At 45.7% G+C, this 18089-nt stretch overlaps 2 protein-coding genes and 1 long non-coding RNA gene across 3 annotated transcripts; all 3 read right to left on the bottom strand.

The window, feature by feature from the left end:
- Positions 1 to 641: 641 nt before the first annotated feature.
- On the bottom strand, positions 642 to 3983 carry LOC134036794 (uncharacterized). Its single transcript, XR_009932453.1, has 6 exons — positions 3847 to 3983; positions 3665 to 3718; positions 1202 to 1810; positions 1035 to 1091; positions 889 to 938; positions 642 to 723 (listed from the first exon to the last, which is right to left on the bottom strand). It is a non-coding gene; the product is annotated as an uncharacterized LOC134036794 (long non-coding RNA).
- Positions 3984 to 4269: 286 nt separating this feature from the next.
- Positions 4270 to 7309, bottom strand: LOC134036518 (uncharacterized). The gene is made up of 6 exons (XM_062481503.1): positions 7166 to 7309; positions 7004 to 7066; positions 5395 to 6906; positions 4672 to 5241; positions 4526 to 4572; positions 4270 to 4363 (listed from the first exon to the last, which is right to left on the bottom strand). The coding sequence occupies exons 1-5, from the start codon at positions 7305 to 7307 to the stop codon at positions 4538 to 4540; spliced, it is 2322 nt and encodes a 773-aa protein (XP_062337487.1). The 5' UTR covers positions 7308 to 7309; the 3' UTR covers positions 4270 to 4363; positions 4526 to 4537.
- A 360-nt stretch (positions 7310 to 7669) lies between these two features.
- ttc39c (tetratricopeptide repeat domain 39C) lies at positions 7670 to 16243 on the bottom strand. Its single transcript, XM_062481427.1, has 14 exons — positions 15748 to 16243; positions 14384 to 14432; positions 13709 to 13837; positions 13200 to 13314; positions 12083 to 12494; positions 11175 to 11343; positions 10966 to 11059; positions 10774 to 10881; positions 10098 to 10207; positions 9868 to 9991; positions 9078 to 9175; positions 8851 to 8955; positions 8720 to 8758; positions 7670 to 8636 (listed from the first exon to the last, which is right to left on the bottom strand). The coding sequence occupies exons 1-14, from the start codon at positions 15888 to 15890 to the stop codon at positions 8547 to 8549; spliced, it is 1785 nt and encodes a 594-aa protein (XP_062337411.1). The 5' UTR covers positions 15891 to 16243; the 3' UTR covers positions 7670 to 8546.
- Positions 16244 to 18089: the final 1846 nt, after the last annotated feature.

The following is an 18089-nucleotide window of genomic DNA, read 5'->3' as shown; positions in this document are numbered from 1 at the left end:
GGGTGGTCAGTCCTCACACACACAGCGTTCGCTGCTCAATTATACGTCATAAAATACACGTTATGAATCAACTGATACTGAATTACTTCGGCTATTATTCTTAAATTACCTTCTCCGCAAGTCCATTTTCAAAACACGCGGGCGTACATTTTCATTCCTACCATGTAGGTACAGTAAGCATTGCCTACAATTAAAAAAACTATTGTACAGGTGGCATTGTCATAATAGATCGCGTGGGTACATACGTCATTACTGTATAACTCGCATGGAAACAGTTCGCTATTGAAATGCGGGAGACTCCCGAAACTTCCGGGAGACTTGGGATGTCTGTAATCATTCCAACATTGACATTTTGGTCTCAAGATAATATCAGCAATACTAGGTCACCTAAATTCATACACAGCAAGATGGTCTACACACATTCTTTACAGTAAACAGTTGTGACGATTGCACTTATAGTAGAGAGTAGGAGAGAGAGAGAGAGAGAGAGAGAGAGAGAGAGAGAGAGAGAGAGAGAGAGAGAGAGAGAGAGAGAGAGAGAGAGAGAGAGAGAGGGATAGAAGTACAGAAGGACAGACGGACAGACATGTCAGATAGACAGATAGATAGATAGCAACATACACACCAAGACACAGTTAATAGATGAATTCAAGGCAACCGCATTTGTGTTTATTTGTTACTCATGGTAAACCATCTTTAGGACCAGCAGGTCAGGTCACTTTCCTGCAAATACACAGTGGGACATAAAAGGTACATGCATCCATAACTGGACTTCATAACTTTATTGGAGAATGCACTCCTGTCATGCATGTTACAAAGATCACACTGTCTGACTGAAATTGTGTAAAAAACAAACAAACAAACAAACAAAGAAGTTCACTACAGTACCTTCTAAACATATTGTTTGTTGCAATGAGGGCAGTCAGAGGCAGGCACTCCTGTTTACAAAGTAACATGCAAATTACATTGCTGTTTGTTTGATTATTATGGCACAAAACATCAATGCGGGTCTAAAGTGTACCAATCAAACCTACCATTATACACTTGCAAAGGGATTTGTTGTGTCCCCTGCTGAGTCCACATAGGACAATCTATGAAGCCAAACCATAGATAGAATTAGACCTTGTGTATATGTTTGTGATACATGAGTAGTTCTATGAGCATTCCACGAGTCAGTGTCTAAACATCCTGGTAACTGTACCTTGTGTGGGGGGCATTGTCCCCCCTTGCTGGATTAGTCTCCTAGGGCAGACGTCTGTGACTGTGACTGCGACATGAGATGAGGGCCTGTCTCTCATTTCACCCTCTGGGAATTTATTCGGGCTCAGGTTCTGCTGACTGACCTTCTGCAGTATTACAAACCTTGAGTTTGGGGGGTCAAGCTTCAATCTGATGGCACAGTGGCAAGGGCAAGATGACAGAGGGGCAAGGGTTGGAGATGTCATTTTTGAGAAGGGGTCGTTGGTTCGAACCAGGGTCTTTAGATGAGGAGAAGGACAGGAACGTGACACATCTTGTGACACAGGGTGTGACCCGGTGACTGGATGAATGCAGACAGGGACACTAGAGGGGATGTGTCCCGGGCATAGCTGACCTTCTGGACGCACTAAGACTCTCTTGCTGTTTTCTGGCAGTGAGTTCATTGGATCGTTTACGGGTCCCTTCGACAATTTTAATTTTATGACTGGCAGTGCTTTTGAAGTAGTTTTGGCCTTCTCTTTTCTCTCTGGGTGAGCTTGGGTACCATCGTGTCCAGCTTTAAGGGTTTTGTTGTTTTTAGTGGAGATTCCTTTGTTAGGCTCATCCACTTCTATAGATGAGAAGAAATGTATATCTGTAACCTGGCTAACTACAGTGAGGAAAATAAGTATTTGAACACCCTGCTATTTTGCAAGTTCTCCCACTTAGAAATCATGGAGGGGTCTGAAATTGTCATCGTAGGTGCATGTCCACTGTGAGAGACATAATCAAAAAAAAAGAATCCATAAATCACAATGTATGATTTTTTAAACTATTTATTTGTATGATACAGCTGCAAATAAGTATTTGAACACCTGAGAAAGTCAATGTTAATATTTGGTACAGTAGCCTTTGTTTGCAATTACAGAGGTCAAACGTTTCCTGTAGTTTTTTACCAGGTTTGCACACACTGCAGGAGGGATTTTGGCCCACTCCTCCACACAGATCTTCTCTAGATCAGTCAGGTTTCCGGCCTGTCGCTGAGAAACACAGAGTTTGAGCTCCCTCCAAAGATTCTCTATTGGGTTTAGGTCTGGAGACTGGCTAGGCCACGCCAGAACCTTGATATGCTTCTTACGGAGCCACTCCTTGGTTATCCTGGCTGTGTGCTTCGGGTCATTGTCATGTTGGAAGACCCAGCCTCGACTCATCTTTAATGCTCTAACTGAGGGAAGGAGGTTGTTCCCCAAAATCTCGCAATACATGGCCCCGGTCATCCTCTCCTTAATACAGTGCAGTCGCCCTGTCCCATGTGCAGAAAAACACCCCCAAAGCATGATGCTACCACCCCCATGCTTCACAGTAGGGATGGTGTTCTTGGGATGGTACTCATCATTCTTCTTCCTCCAAACACGTTTAGTGGAATTATGACCCCAAAGTTCTATTTTGGTCTCATCTGACCACATGACTTTCTCCCATGACTCCTCTGGATCATCCAAATGGTCATTGGCAAACTTAAGACGTGCCTGGACATGTGCTGGTTTAAGCAGGGGAACCTTCCGTGCCATGCATGATTTCAAACCATGACGTCTCAGTGTATTACCAACAGTAACCTTGGAAACTGTGGTCCCAGCTCTTTTCAGGTCATTGACCAGCTCCTCCCGTGTAGTTCTGGGCTGATTTCTCACCTTCCTTAGGATCATTGAAACCCCACGAGGTGAGATCTTGCATGGAGCCCCAGTCCGAGGGAGATTGACAGTCATGTTTAGCTTCTTCCATTTTCTAATGATTGCTCCAACAGTGGACCTTTTCTCACCAAGCTGCTTGGCAATTAGCCCTTTCCAGCCTTGTGGAGGTGTACAATTTTGTCTCTAGTGTCTTTGGACAGCTCTTTGGTCTTGGCCATGTTAGTAGTTGGATTCTTACTGATTGTATGGGGTGGACAGGTGGCTTTATGCAGCTAAAGACCTCAAACAGGTGGCATCTAATTTAGGATAATAAATGTAGTGGAGGTGGACATTTTAAAGGCAGACTAACAGGTCTTTGAGGGTCAGAATTCTAGCTGATAGACAGGTGTTCAAATACTTATTTGCAGCTGTATCATACAAATAAATAGTTAAAAAATCATACATTGTGATTTCTGGATTTTTTTTTTAGATTATGTCTCTCACAGTGGACATGCACCTACGATGACAATTTCAGACCCCTCCATGATTTCTAAGTGGAAGAACTTGCAAAATAGCAGGGTGTTAAAATACTTATTTTCCTGACTGTATCTCTCGATCATTGGCAAACATGATACAGTAAAACAGTCCCATAAAATTGTTGCAGCATCCCATCAAACATCCCATCAAATGTTTGCTTCTATAGATCCTTGATGTGACAACAAAATGCTTTCAGTCTAGTTCATTAAGTAGCCCACATCATTTTTTTTTATTCTTACAATTTAACAAGTTTGATCCCTGATAAAGAATATAATCCTTACCCCATACAGCATAGCAACAGCTTTTAGGTCTCCCATAATGATGGTGACAGGTATCTGACGATATGTAAACAGATTGAAATAATCTATGGCTCACCACACAATGAGTTAACTAATTTGCTCACATTTGTTTTGTTATACTATTTGGTGTTTGAAATCTAACAAAAGAAAAGTATATTCCTTACCCCATACAGCATAGCAACAGGTCTTATGCCTCATGACTTGATGAGTGCAGGATGTTGAAGGCATCAGACCCAAATTATCTTTGGGTCAGCCCAAGTCAAAACTGGGCAGCGCCGTAAACTGCAAAGCAGGGCCAGATTTAAAGATAAATTGTGACTGTTTTCTTTTCAAAACTCCAGTGGTGATTCAGGAAGTTGTTGCTAGGCAACATGGATCTGACATTCCTTATTGTCCTACTGTTATTGAATGGGACATGGCACGTGACTATGCACTTACATCCGATCCCATCCCGAATCTGTATTAAGTATTCCATAGTTACTACTTTCATATTTTTATGATATTAATCATAATATTTATGGAACCTATTTATGGATTCCTGTGTTTTTACAGATATTTCTTAATGAGTTCATTCGAGACAGTTTTGTTATGAATTTCTTGTTTTATTTGAATCATTTAATTGGTGATGATAAGTCTGCAGGGAACAAAATGTCAACAAAAGTTGGCTTTTCTGTGGCATCCCTAAAAAGAGAAAGTAAGGGCATGGCTTTCTATTAATTTACAAAAGCCATTGCAAGAAAAATATTTAAAAAACATTGACATTAGGTGTTTATTTTTGTTATTAGTATTATTGTTGCTCTGCATGAAAACAGATGACACATGGGATCAATGCAATAAGCTTACATTATATCCAGATCAGTTGCCCTGAGGACAGCAGTTCATGGCAGACTCTGAAAAAGTAGAAGTTTGCAGTATGACATGCTAATTTAAAAAACAATATACACTATAGTATCTGCCTTGAGATTGATGAATACATTGATAAGGCCTACCTGGATTTGTGTTGCTGGTGGCTAAGCCACTGGTGGGGATGCTGTCTTTCTGCTTGACCTTTCCCTGGGTGTTGGCAAGGGGCTGGTCTAAGGAGCCCATCTGGAGCAGACCCCTGTGACTATCACACAGGAGTCGGGAGCTCTGGCACTGGTGCATCGATGTGCACTGAAGCGGGCACATACCTGCCCTATCATGGGGCTGGGGGGTGCAGAGGAAGGAGTCCGAGTGGCCTGCCTGGGGCTGGGCGACGGGTCCCATGGTGTATGCTGGGCACAGAGACTCGGCCATGTGAGAGCACTGGCTGCCATGGAGGGTCTTCCAATTCAGCAGTTGGTGCAAAAGGCAACACTGCCCGCAGTCCTGGTACACGGGTAGGTTGGTCTTGTGGTCAGGGCCACAACGCAACATGCCTTTGGAGGTGTTGTTGGGGAAGTCCATTTTACCTTGGGGCTCCGGGTGACTCAGGTGGCACAGCCGCCAGCGACTGCCTGTTCTGCTGAGAATGGTACACAGGCACTTTTGTCCCATGCCTGCCAAAGACGTCATCATGTCAATAGAACTCTGGTGACCTGAAAGGGAAAGGAGAAAGATATAAATAATCTTGCTGTGGATGGACACCCCAATGTCACTGTAATGATCTGTGGTCAGATAAAAGGGACATTCCATAACAATTTCAATGAGTGACCACACCATTTTTTGTGGAGTGATGTGAAATGTCTTACTTGGTCTTTGAGAACATCCATTGTTTATGGAGTCAGGGTGCAGCTCGTTGTTGAGCATTGCCTGGCGGGCCTGTGGCTGACACACAGGGTGCTGGAGAGTACTCTGGTTGTATACAGCCTCAGAGTTCCCTGTCCCACCCTGTGCGTATGGGTGTAGGCACAGCATGCAGGGGCCTCTCGTTTCCTGTGCCATTGTGGCAGATGTGTGGACTGGGCTGGATGTGGGGGGCATCTCGGAGTACGGCACTGAATTTTCCCAAAAGCTCGGGGTACCGGGGAGGCCTTGCATTCTTTTGTTGTTAGCAAACAAATAACTGTGGGTCTGGGGGATCTCCTGGGACATGGCCGGGGGCAGCCCAGAGCTGGAGGTGAGGGGTAGCTCCGCTGGGGTCACAGGAAGGCAGACGAAGGGGAGGCCCTTGGCTTCCTCGGGCCTCAGGCCCAGTTGACACATGAGGCTGGGTGTCCTTGCCAGCTCTATGGGCAGTGGGAGGTAGAGCAGATAGGGGGTTCTGGTCTCCTCTGAGATAGGGGCTGGTTCATATTGGGCACTCTGGGCCTCCATGGGTGTGGCAGAGGGAGGGTCTGGCCTTCTTATGGTGCTGGGAGGGGACACCACTTTGAGGTTCACATGAACAGGGCTGGTCTCATCAGTCATGACAGCAGGAGTGGAGTCCATCTTCACAGCTGCCGTGGGGTGGGAGCACGGTAGATTGGTTGATTCTGGTAATTCCGCTGTAGCAGCAGGAGGACTTGTCAGACAGGCGGAGTTTGGTTCTCTCTTCGCAGCCGTGGTAGTGGAAGCAGGGAGACTTGGGTAGTCGGAGGGCTCTGTGTGCAGGATAAGCTGCTCTGGAACTCCAGTGTTCCCTCCAGTCTTCTGAGCGGGCAAAGTAGGAGTCTCTTGTGTTCCTGTTGTCGTCATCACATGGGCCATGTCGTCAGTGGTGGTGACTGGGTGGAGGGGCTGAGGTTTCTCAACCTCCTCCACGGTACAGCAGGGTCCCACTACCTTGTTCTCTGACAATGATGCATCAGCTTGGAAGATGATCAAGGCAATGTTGTCCTCTGTTTGGACGAAGATCTGGGAAGCTCTTGGGAAGATACCGGTTTGGATCACGACCGCATTTACTCTGCTTTTAAGTTGGCTGACGGAGACCCGCTCAAACAGGGCATTGCAGACTCGAGGGCAGGTGGAGTCTGGATCTAGAGGTTCCCTTGAGATGGAGTCCTGGGGGAAGTTTTCTGGGTCGATCTTGCGGCGGTACAGGGCCAGGGTGCGGGCCATCTCCTCTGATATATACCCCGGGCACAGGCTGATGGTGGTGCCTGACACACAGCCCCCACGATCATTCTGTTCCCCATCAGCAGACTTGGTACTCTGGTCTGTAGTGCTCTCTGGGAGATCACCCAGAGTGCCTGCCTCCAATTCTTGGATTGGCTTTGTATGGGGAATTGTTTCATAACCATGGACAGGGTCATCTGTAATAGGTTCAGTTTTCATCTTGAAGACTTCAAGAGGAAAAAGAAATTAGACCTAATTAGAAGAGTTAGAACTACTGAAATAGCCTAAAGATATTGATCGTATTCAATATTTATTTTCACTTACAATGTGAGCCTATGGTTGCCTTGAATTCCTTCACAAGTTCGTCCACACTCAAACCTGGCTTTTCTGTCATACACAATGCAAACAGACAAGTCATAGGCGAAGTGTTTGCATTGCCATTTGTTGCTAAACGCATTTTGATACACAGCGTGTGTTCAGGCTTACCTGTTCTGAAGTCGACAAGTGCTTTGAAGAACATCGATGCAAAATCTGCAATATTCGTCGGTTGATACCGCACTACGGCCTTGCTCAGCCCCTCTACTACAACCTTCAGCCCCGGAGGAATAACAACTGGACGCTGTCGCATCTTTTTTGCTACAGATGTTACAAAGACATTAAAAAGTTCGAAATAGTCAGAGAACAGTAGGCTACTTCGGTCGTAGAATCTTTTTTCCCCATATAATAAAATAGAATATTGTAAACTTACATGTGACAGGAGAGATCAAGACCCAAGTTGTTGTCCAGCGATTAATAAAGGTTTTTTTTAGGTTAACTCTGAGTGGCCTATCATTAGCAATTGCGTCATAGTAGCACTATTATAGAATTGTGACGTACACGTCACCTATCTAAAAAAGTTGGAACGCTGTTCCAAATCTTTGTCAAAGCAATCACTGTAATATATATTTTTCACAGAGTATATGTCACATTGAACATGCCACATAAAATGCAGATCTGAGAGATTTATTATCTTACAACAAATGTACATACAAGAATCTATGCAACAAAGGAAATCCAGTTTCCAGCAAATAAAATTAGAGTACAGTGTTCATTTTGTACTCTCAAGTGACAATGACAACATAATTTAGCTAGCAAATTTAGCTAGCAAATACAACGCTCAGTGCAATCATATCTGCACTGATATAAAAAGTCCCTTCAAAGATAAGGAAGGGAGAACAGGGTGAACTAGTTACTGTACAATGGATGGTACTTTCCATTCTTCTACATTTCTATTTATACATACAGTATTTGTTTGTTGCCACTAAAGTGATACCATGGTTGTCATCCAATTCACAGAGGGCATTAAAGCCAGATGACTGAACAGTGTGTGCGTGATAAGAGATTGTCAAGGAGACTAAGAACTATCAGGTCATGGATTGACGTTAAATGAGTTTTCCGGTGAACTGGAAAACAAACGTCCCTTTACTATTGCTTGTTTTTTTGTCACAGCTAAAGCAAGTGTCGTACTCGAAACACTCCAGTGTATTACTCCTGAACACCTCATACAGAATTAAACTCGTGCAACTTTAAATGAAAATGTAATAGGTCCAGAGAGAGTGAACGTGAGAATTAAGGGGCGTTGGTACCAACTTTTCTGAATGGTGTCCAGCTCAGTGAGACATCAACCAGCTGAGACACATCACAGTAACACTTGAGCAATTGTACCTATTCCGTAAACACTCACTGTCAACTATTCTTTACAAATGACTGGTTGGCACATTGTTCAAAAACAGAGAATAGTAAGTAACAGCTGCCCTCCAGTGGATGACTGCAGAGTCAGAAGGGTGTTGTGGGGCCTGAGTGGTCATTTGGCCGACCGGGGCTGGGGTCACGGTGGTGTTGCCTCCTTCACAGAGGCCAGGGCTGAGTGGATACGCACATGGAGCCTGTTCTCAAAGTCATAGCCAGCGTAGTCCTCCTGCAAGCACACACACACACACACAGTCACACAAAGGTCAAAAGTCTGCAAACGGCAAAGAAACTAATGGGGTTGCCTTGTACCTTAGCCTGGAGCATAAGTGATCTTCCCTTCCCTGCAGACTGAAAGAGAACACACCGGTTAATGAAACATCTTTATAACGTACACTTGTTTCATAGTATCAAGCGCACAGACACTCACACACAACTCTCACCTCTGGGTTGTCCAGCAAAAGGCAGCCTAGTTCGTAGCAGGAGTACGGCTGCACGTACGAGTTGTTTTGACGACCCACTTCATCTCTGGCAGCCACTTGAAAGCACTGCGACATTCAATCCATCCGCCAATCAGTCATCGGAGAGATTCAGCAATCAAGCAAATGGAACACGCCCCCTACAGTCCGTACTCATGCAGGACGTTCAGAAGACACACGTATGGTCCTACCTGAATGGCGTCTTCGGCGTTTCCTAGGCACCTGTGAATGGCGCCGAGCAGCAGGTTTTTCAGGTCGGCGCACGAGGTGTCGTCTATTTCCTGCAGAACTGAGAGCACATTAGAGTATTAGTGGCGCCCTCCACACAGAAGCTTGTCAGGAATGGAAGGGTTCACAGGAACACTCAGCAAACATGAGTTCAATACTCGTCCTTACTGACATGCAGTGGAATCTCTGTGTTCCAATTGCTACAGAGACTACTGGACTGGAATAGTCTGGAGCTTGATAAAGCTCTGTGTATGTTGGGTAAGTGTGTTTAGTGTGCGTGTGTGTGTGTGTGTTAGGTAGAGTTTGTAGGAGGAATCAGGTATTTTTTATGTGGTTATGTTATAACAATCAGTAGATCAGCTATTGCACTATTATGTGTTCATGTATTCTATCCTATGAAGCACTCACATATGAAAGACTTAAAAGTTTCTCTCTCTCTCCATTTAGCTGGTTGGTCATACAAACCCAGAACCTAAACTGATGACAGAACTGTCTTCCACAGTGTGTGTCTGTGTGTTTATGTTAGGTAGGGGTGTGAGTGCATGTTAGGTAGAGGTATCTATGTGTGTGTGTGTGTGTGCGTGTGTGTTAAATATGGGTGTGTGTTAGGTAGGGGTTGTGTGTTAGGTAGGTGTGTGTGTGTGAATTTTAGGTAGGTGTGTGTATATGCTAATTAGGGGTGTGAGTGTGTGTATGTTAGGTAGGAGTGTGAGTGAGTATGTGTTAGGTAGGAGGGTGTGTGTGTGTTTTCACCCTGGCTCATGGTCTGAAGCTTGGAGGTGGAACAGTTGGGCAGGGCCTTCCACAAGTACAACACCTCTATCACTCCCAGAATACAACGCTCCTTGGATGGAGAGTGTTTCCTTAGCTTCTCTGCCTGTAAGTAGAAGACACACATGCACGCACACGCACACACACACACAGCCCCCACCATCAGCTTGCTTCGTTGTTGACAAGAGGAATTTGCAAGCAGGCACACCTACCCTCTTCATAGAGAAGAGCTCAATCTGATTGTTCTTTCGTTTGAAGAGCTTGTGGATGTCCTTGAAGACAGCAGCAGCTCCCTCCAGATCCCCTGTAGCTCCCTGGCACACTGACACACACACACACACACACTTGAGGATGGAGCCTCAAAATAGGCAGACTCAAACCACTCACAGACCATGATAGGTGTACGAAGATAACCTTGCAACCCAGCTGGATTTATGAGATCACGGTGATCCCAACATTATTTGTTTGTGCCCGAACCGCAGGGGTTTGGACCAATCAGCATGCTATGAGAAACTACTGGCAGCTACGGGCAAGGTTGAAGTTAGCCCAGGATAGACAGTGATAGACAGATGGTTCCTCCAATCACCTGCCAAGTACTGTTTGAAAGCGCCAAACAAGGTTTCGGATTTTCTTTTTTAAAGGAAGGTTTCCCAGATGGATATGTGTAACAAATCATCTGGCTAGTCAAGTTAGCAAGAAGCTACTGTTGGCTCTCTGCTTAGATAAGGTAGGAAAGTCGAGTAGATCTCCATAACCTAAAGAGGAGGAGTATTGGACTCGGCAGAGTCAGAGGGTTCCTAATCAACACTCCTCCTCTTTAGGTTAGAAGATCATCCTAAAGGTATGGCCCTGCACTCCCACGCCCTCCCCCTGCCCCAGCCCACTCACCTCCAGTCAGGTAGGCGTAGTAACACTGGGACCACCTGGACTCTGTCTTCAGACGCTCAAAGGCGCGGTACGCATCCCTGAAACTCAGCTCGATCATGCTGCACCAACCTGAAAGAACGCCCAGAGGAGCCAGTGAGGACTGGGCCACCCTGGGGGGAAACGGAAGGAGCAGAGTGGCGCCAGCGACAATACCTATTTCGTACAAGCACACGTGCTGAATCTCCCTCTGGTCGGTGGCCAGCTCTAAGGCGTTGTTGAAGGACGTCAAGGCACTGTTGATCTGACACTGGGGGGATGGGATGGAACGCACGTTAAAGGGGGAGCGGCACCGTGATCCACCGGTGGTACGGCAGGGTAAATGGGTCTCTCTCCCAAGCGTAAGTGGTGTCGGCGGGTCTCACCTCCAGGCGCTGCACCCTGCCTTTGAAGAACATGAAGAGCGAAGAGTCCGGGTAGACCTTCTCCCTGCGCTGGAGTATGGCCTTGGCCTCAATCAGGCCCGCCTGAGTGTCCGAGCCATCGAGGGCGAAGAAGGGCTGCACTACCGTATGGTACCACAAGAGGGCCAACCTGCCACGGGAGCACAGACGCAAGACGAGTTGGAAAACGCCACAAGGGGGATTCCAGAGGTAAGCAGATTTTCCTGAGGGCAGCATTCAGAGACATGCATGAATGAATACTAACGCACAGAGCCCGTCTCAGCTTGTCTGCCGATTGCAGCCAATCTCGGAGATATGACCTAGTTACCCAACGGCCAGCGCTGTCTTAGACGAATGAGCCTTAATCACATGGTCTGGCGTTCAACGCGTGGCGTAAAAGAAAGAAGGGCCTTGTTCCACTTCCAGGCCTTAAACAGAGGCAGCAATACAGACCCTCATGGGTACAGATCTATAATTAGGGCTGGTCATGTTAGCCCACAGATGGCAGGGCCTCCAGTAGAGACATACAGTAGCTCTCCTGCCCTCCGCTTTAACTGTGTGCGTGTGTGTGTGTGTGTGTGTGTGTGTGTGTGTGCGCGCGCGTGCAGGGCAGCACTTACATCATCATACAGTAACTGAGTCATACATTTTCTCTCCTTGACATGGTCGGCGGATATATACATCGTTGGAGAAATACCCACTGACCTAGGCTCAGAGTTACCTAGTGCTAAATACTGTTTTCATTTCCTCTCCTCTCCACTCCACTTCCATCTCACTGACAACACTAAAGGGCTGTGGAAGATGCTGATATACAAAATGAGGTACCTTAACACCCCATTGAACAATGAATGAGATTAGAGAGGGTGTGTGGAGTGTGCATGTCTACTCACGTCGCGAGGGGAGCCTTCATATCCTTACTTTCGCTGGCGTACGTGAGGGCCGACAGCCCCTGGTGCCGGTCGCCGGGGAAACCCAGCAGGTTGACGATCTTGAGCAGGTGCGGGGGCACCATGGAGATGCACAGGTGGAACAGGCCGTAGCCGAAACTGACCGAGCCCTTCAGCCTGTCCACAGCCTCGGGGCTGACCCCATCCAGGCCCCCCGGGGCCAGCGGAGGAGACGCCTGGTTCTGGTTAGGCTGGTGGAAGGAAGGGACCGGGGAGGTGGCGGGGGACGGGGCTGGGGAGCCCTGCTGGTCGGAGGACCTCCTCCTGGTGCCGTCCTGCAGCAGGCTGATGTCACTGTAGCACTTGTTGTACATCTTCCAGGCCTTGCGGAGGATCCAGCCTCCTTTGATGTATGCTGGGAGGAGATGGAAGAGGAGGTTATGGGTCAGTTGTGATGGTTTAGAATGTACGTAGGACATGCATCTGGTATTGCTTGCTAGGCGGTTTATATATGAATTTCACCAGAATGTGCTATGGCTGCACTCTGAGCTCTTTCAAATCAGGATAACACCCGCTAGCATGTATGGATTGGTGGCCAAAGAGTAGCAAAGAATCTAAAGTGTCCATGAAAATGTGAACGTGACCTGGCAACCAGCAGTCTGACCAGGAGGACTTGCACACTAGGGATTCACATGCTGGAGCAATCAACTACATCAGTGTTTCTCAACCCTGGCCCACAGGACCCACGGGCCCGCACATTTAAGATGTTTCCCTGCTCCAACACACCTGACTCAAATGAATGTTCGCTATTAAGCTTCTCCTGTGCATCATAAAAACCCATTCATTAGTATCAGGTGTGTTGGAACAGGGAAACATCTAGAACATGCAGGACAGGGGGTCCCTTAGGACCAGGGTTGAGAAACACTGAACTGCATCATCCCCGGTGAGTTCAGCGCTCACAAGTGCTTGTATGACCTGCAAACCAAGCATGCTTATAATGCTGATAAACCAGTAGAATGGGTTGGCATAAGGCTACCTGATGGCCTAAACATGGCTTAAACAGAACAGCCCCAGTCGGGGCTCAGCACTGGGGGGGGGGGGGGGGGGGTGGTGGCCGTACCTGACAGCTCCTGTTTGATGAAGGAGAGGACAGCCAGGTACACCTGGCAGTCAGCCACGATGATCTGTCTCTGGAGCCTGTCCACCACTACCACCCCTGACCTCTGGGAGTCCATCTGAAACACACACACACACAAGCAGGCGGGCAGGCACACACACATGCACACGAGTACACGCACATAGAGCACACATGCGCACATGTGAACAGAATAGCATTTACAACATGTAGCACTGCAGTTGTTTGATCTTGATCGCATAGTACAGTAGAACCAGTGTGATAATAAAGTACTGGTAACGATGACAAGAACATGAAAGACTATGTTATGGTTGTAGGTTTGCTTTGGCGTTAGTTATACTAGCAGGTGAGTGTGTGTTTGAGTGTGTGCGTTAGCATCATAGTGGGAGGAGTTGGGTGTAATAAAGTAGGTACTGTATGTTCTGTTGAGGATGGGTGTGTGTGTACAGTCACCCTGGGTGTGTGTGTGTCTGTGTATGCTGAGCATCACATACATTCCTCCTGATCTTGTTTTTGATGGTCTCGATGACCCCGGCATTGTCGCTCTCACACAACTTCTCAGTGGCCCGCAGGTCCTCAAAGGCTGTCTGCATTTTCTCCTCCTCAAATGTCATCATGGCGTTCTGCACGCGCGCGCGCGCGCACACACACACACACACACACACACACACACACAGAGAGATCAATAACAGATCACAGCCACTCTCTTGCTGGATCACACACAGCATAACTGAATGTAAAAAAGAAATAATAATAACCTACAAGCATTCATACTAGAGAGAACAGTTTTCCACTGTGCTCATGTTTTCACATTTCCGATCTAGACTAAGAGAACCATTTTCCAATTAGTATCAGGTATTCCCCATCAGTGCTTTCTAGTCAGCCAGTTAGCCTGGTGGCTGTGAATCATTGATGACATGAGGGAGGGGAGGCAGCAGGGGAGACCAACCAATATCAACACCACAGGGGGAACACTAGTGTTCGATTATAATGGGATTCAGTCAGTCTGTATAGAGAATGAACTACAGGAAGAGCCAAGTAAATGTAGGCAAGGTCTAAGGACTACAAATCAAGTATGAAAGCATGACTGTGGAACACAGATGTAAAGAGAGGGATTCTGGGACATGCACCTGGAGATGATATGTTGATGATATGTTGTATTTACTCACCAGGAAACTGACAAAACTGGCTCCAAAACTCATCAGGGGACTGTGAGTTCTGAGAGGCAGAAAATAAAATAAAAATTACAACCAAAGACATAAAGAGACACGGTGCAGAAAAGTGCTTGCCTTGTCGATCCACATGCAGAAACGTCAGATAATGTTTGGCCAGCACAGCTAGAACAGATCAATTCAAAAAGATTGTTGAGACAGAAGGGCAACACTACTTTTGACCAACAGAACTACTTCTGATAGTCTTGGCAACACATTGAATAGAGCATGGAGAGAAAGATTTGACAGATGTCAAGAGGCCAGTCAGTGAGCTAGGCAAATGCAATTACACAGTCAATGTGACATCTTACACCGATGGCTCTTCACCGTCTCCAACTGTGCCCCAGAGGAACATAGAGACAACTCTCGAATGGTCGTCGATTTTCAACAACATGGCAACTGTCACATTAGTTCTCTTCATCTGGGGCGAATGTGGCGATGCCCTGCTCTGTGCGGAATGTAATTAGAGGGAGACGTGACATTTGAGCTGTCAGCAGGAGCAGGAAAGGTGGAATAGCATCTGGCCCTGCTGTGTGGCATACTGTCGTTTATCATACTGGCTAATCCAGACATGACAGTCAATATATCTGTGTTGTTGACTGTTGAAGCAGTCACTGTCTGTGTCTAGCCTCATTTCAGAGGTAGTCTGAAGATAGTGTGGTGCAGCTGATGCTGCATGGGTCCTTCACACTACCATGAGTTATCCAGAGACAGACACACATGACAGTGAGGACTGGAGCCAGTTCTGTGGCATGAATGCAGGTTTGCGTTGAACCCTTACAGACGCATTACTGCTGTAAGTGTACTGTAGCTACTTACCCTAGTTAGACTGACTTCACACCATAATGCAGCACTGTAGTGCTTCACCTGTATTGGGATGTAGATCTATGTGCCATCATAGCCCGGCCTAAGTACCGCTATCTACAGAGGATATACATGGCATTTTACAATAGTTTGAGAGCTCATAGAAATCTGATATCTGGACATGAGCTAAGAGCGAGAAGCGGGGGAGTCGAGTGTATGCACAGCGGAGTTAAGTTCAAACACCACAAATAACTAACGTCTCAAACATTGTTGCTAAAAGCAGAAAAAATTGCAATATGCATTTCTTTCAAGAAGCAGGGAGACCACGTTTTTATAATATATCATATTAGCCTACTTGCTGCTGCCAAGTGAAAATGACAATAGTATTTTTGCGGAAACCCAAGCCTCACGCAGACTTCACCGGCCTAAAAAAAAAAAGAAAGATTACAGGCCCGGAAAACAGTCTGGAAATGTCCTGTGGTTGATCTGATACAGTTCTTTAAACACGTATGACTAACCTGTATTTTCTGAACAGTTCGTCACTCTCCCTGAAGCCGTTGTTGAGAAGCATATTAATTCCTTTCAGTGCCAGTTCTGCGTCGTCAACGTGATCCAGTTTTTCTTCCACACATTTATGTGCTCGATCCGTGGGGTCCGCCATTGATCTCTCGATCTGTATTTGTTATCACTGACGTCCAAGTTTACATGCAGAGCACGGATATCAAACCCAAAATCCACAACAGAGAACTGGAGTTGACAGACGACTGTAGCTCGATGGAGGAGGAAGGTTGTCTGGATTAATGCGTAAATGACTCGTAGGACTTGCTGTATCTGTCATCAACCCATTTCGGTCCGAGCTTCAGTAAATTCAAGTTCGCAATAATTATTTCCTTATCTTACGGACTTAACTACACCCGTCTTTCAACACCGTTTGTTGCGCCGGTTTTTCACCAAGCGGGTCCAGTTGAGCCTTTGGGTGTTGTTCTTGCTTCGTTCGTGAAGGGAAGCATGCAGTGTGACAACAGTGATACAGCCAATCAGCGTTCGACAAAACCATCTAGATTATCCAAGATTTCCGCACGGCAGTGTATATTTTGTATGGATTTTGTAAATGTATAATATAAATCTACGTTGCATGGGGGGAGGTTGATACTGTCGTACGGATACTTTACTTCAGTATGATCTGTATATATATTTACAATGAATATACTCATAATAAATGATTAATTGGGTGTGCTCAAGCCTTCGGCGAGAGCACAACCTTTGTTCTCTCACATATATATTATTATTGGGTGTGCTCAAGCCTTCGGCGAGAGCACAACCTTTGTTCTCTCACATATATATTATTGTGAGAATGCTGTTAAGCATTCTCACTATTGCTTTTCAACTTCTCAGTTCTTCCGCCGTTTTTTGGCCTTTAACTCGTTCTGCATACTTTAACCGATTCCTACAACTTTTGTATCAAAACGTTCAGCTCCTTCAGGAGATGATGGCTATGACTTTTGGTATTTCTCACTTTTATACTTTTTAAGACATTAAGGTTTTTGTGCAAATTATTCTCCCATTAAAAGTAATGGTAAATCCTTTCAAATCATTAAAAAGCTTCCTCCTCTTTCAAACGTAACTACTTCAGCTTACTTTCAGCTAGAGACACCATTCAACCTTTAAAATGTTCACAAGACATTCAGCTATTCCCAAATGATTCAGCTTTTTCAAATGTTCAGCCAATTTTGAATTATGACAGTTTGAAATACATTAAAATGTTTGCTCCTTCTTGATTTTTATGAATGAGCAGCAAGCAGAGTGGCACTCTGCTTGCTGCTCTTTTTCTGATATTCAACTAATTTGTCAAACAAATTCCTCTAACGTTCATATAGTTTAACTTACAGAAACAAGTTATACCTTAAAATGTAGGAAACATTGTCCTCTTTCAGCCAATGTAACTACTAAAGAGCTCACATTTACAGATTTTCAGCTATGAGCCTTGAAACGAGAGCAGCCTTTCAAATTCTCTCACTAACTTCAATGGAGAGGTGAGTAAAATCAGTCAGAGAAAGCAAGAAGGAACAAGATTTTGAAACTGCCGATAGAGTCGTATTTCTGACCGCACAGACATATAAAGGACATCTCTGGTTTCGGCAGAGTCTTGGGTCTCGGAAAATATCCTTATATTTTGGATTGGACGTATAGTTTTGCGTCTAGGTCAACTTGTTTGAGGTGTGGATGCTAGGTAAATGTTCGTTTTTCTCTCTGCCTAGCTCGTTAGCTATCACAGCTGCGCCATCACCGTGGCAACCAAACAAACAAGCACCAGGAAAGCAAAAGGAACACGTTTTTGAAACTGCCGGTAGAGTCGTATTTCTGACTGCACAGATATATAAAGAATATCTCTGGTTTCGGCAGAGTCTTGGGTCTCGGAAAATATCCTTATATTTTGGATTGGACGTACAGTTTTGCGTCTAGGTTATCTTGTTTGAGGTGTGGATTCTAGCTACATTTCTCTTATTCTCTGCCCTCAGCGCATTAGCAATCATAGCTGCACCATCACCGTAACGACAGACACGCACCACTCAGTCTCTCACACAGGTGATTGGTACGTTTACTTGACCATGAGAAACACGATTACTAGCAATTGTCGGTTTATGCCAATAATACGATTACTCCGTTTACATGTGTAATTAGTTATGCGATTACTCAATAAACACGTCTACATGATTCTTTTTTATTAATCGTTGTATGCTCCACGGACAAAACTTGCACCATCATCCTTCTGCAACAAAGTGTCGCCGTGTCTTCCTGTATCGGCCCTACTGCTGTATGTTTCATTCCATCAACACATTGAATCCAACTAAGAAAGCCG

The sequence above is a fragment of the Osmerus eperlanus genome, chromosome 16 (assembly GCF_963692335.1).
Source record: "Osmerus eperlanus chromosome 16, fOsmEpe2.1, whole genome shotgun sequence".
Classification (NCBI taxonomy): domain Eukaryota; kingdom Metazoa; phylum Chordata; class Actinopteri; order Osmeriformes; family Osmeridae; genus Osmerus; species Osmerus eperlanus.
The sequence above is the reverse complement of the archived record's forward strand: the minus strand, read 5'-3'. Positions and strand labels throughout refer to the sequence as shown.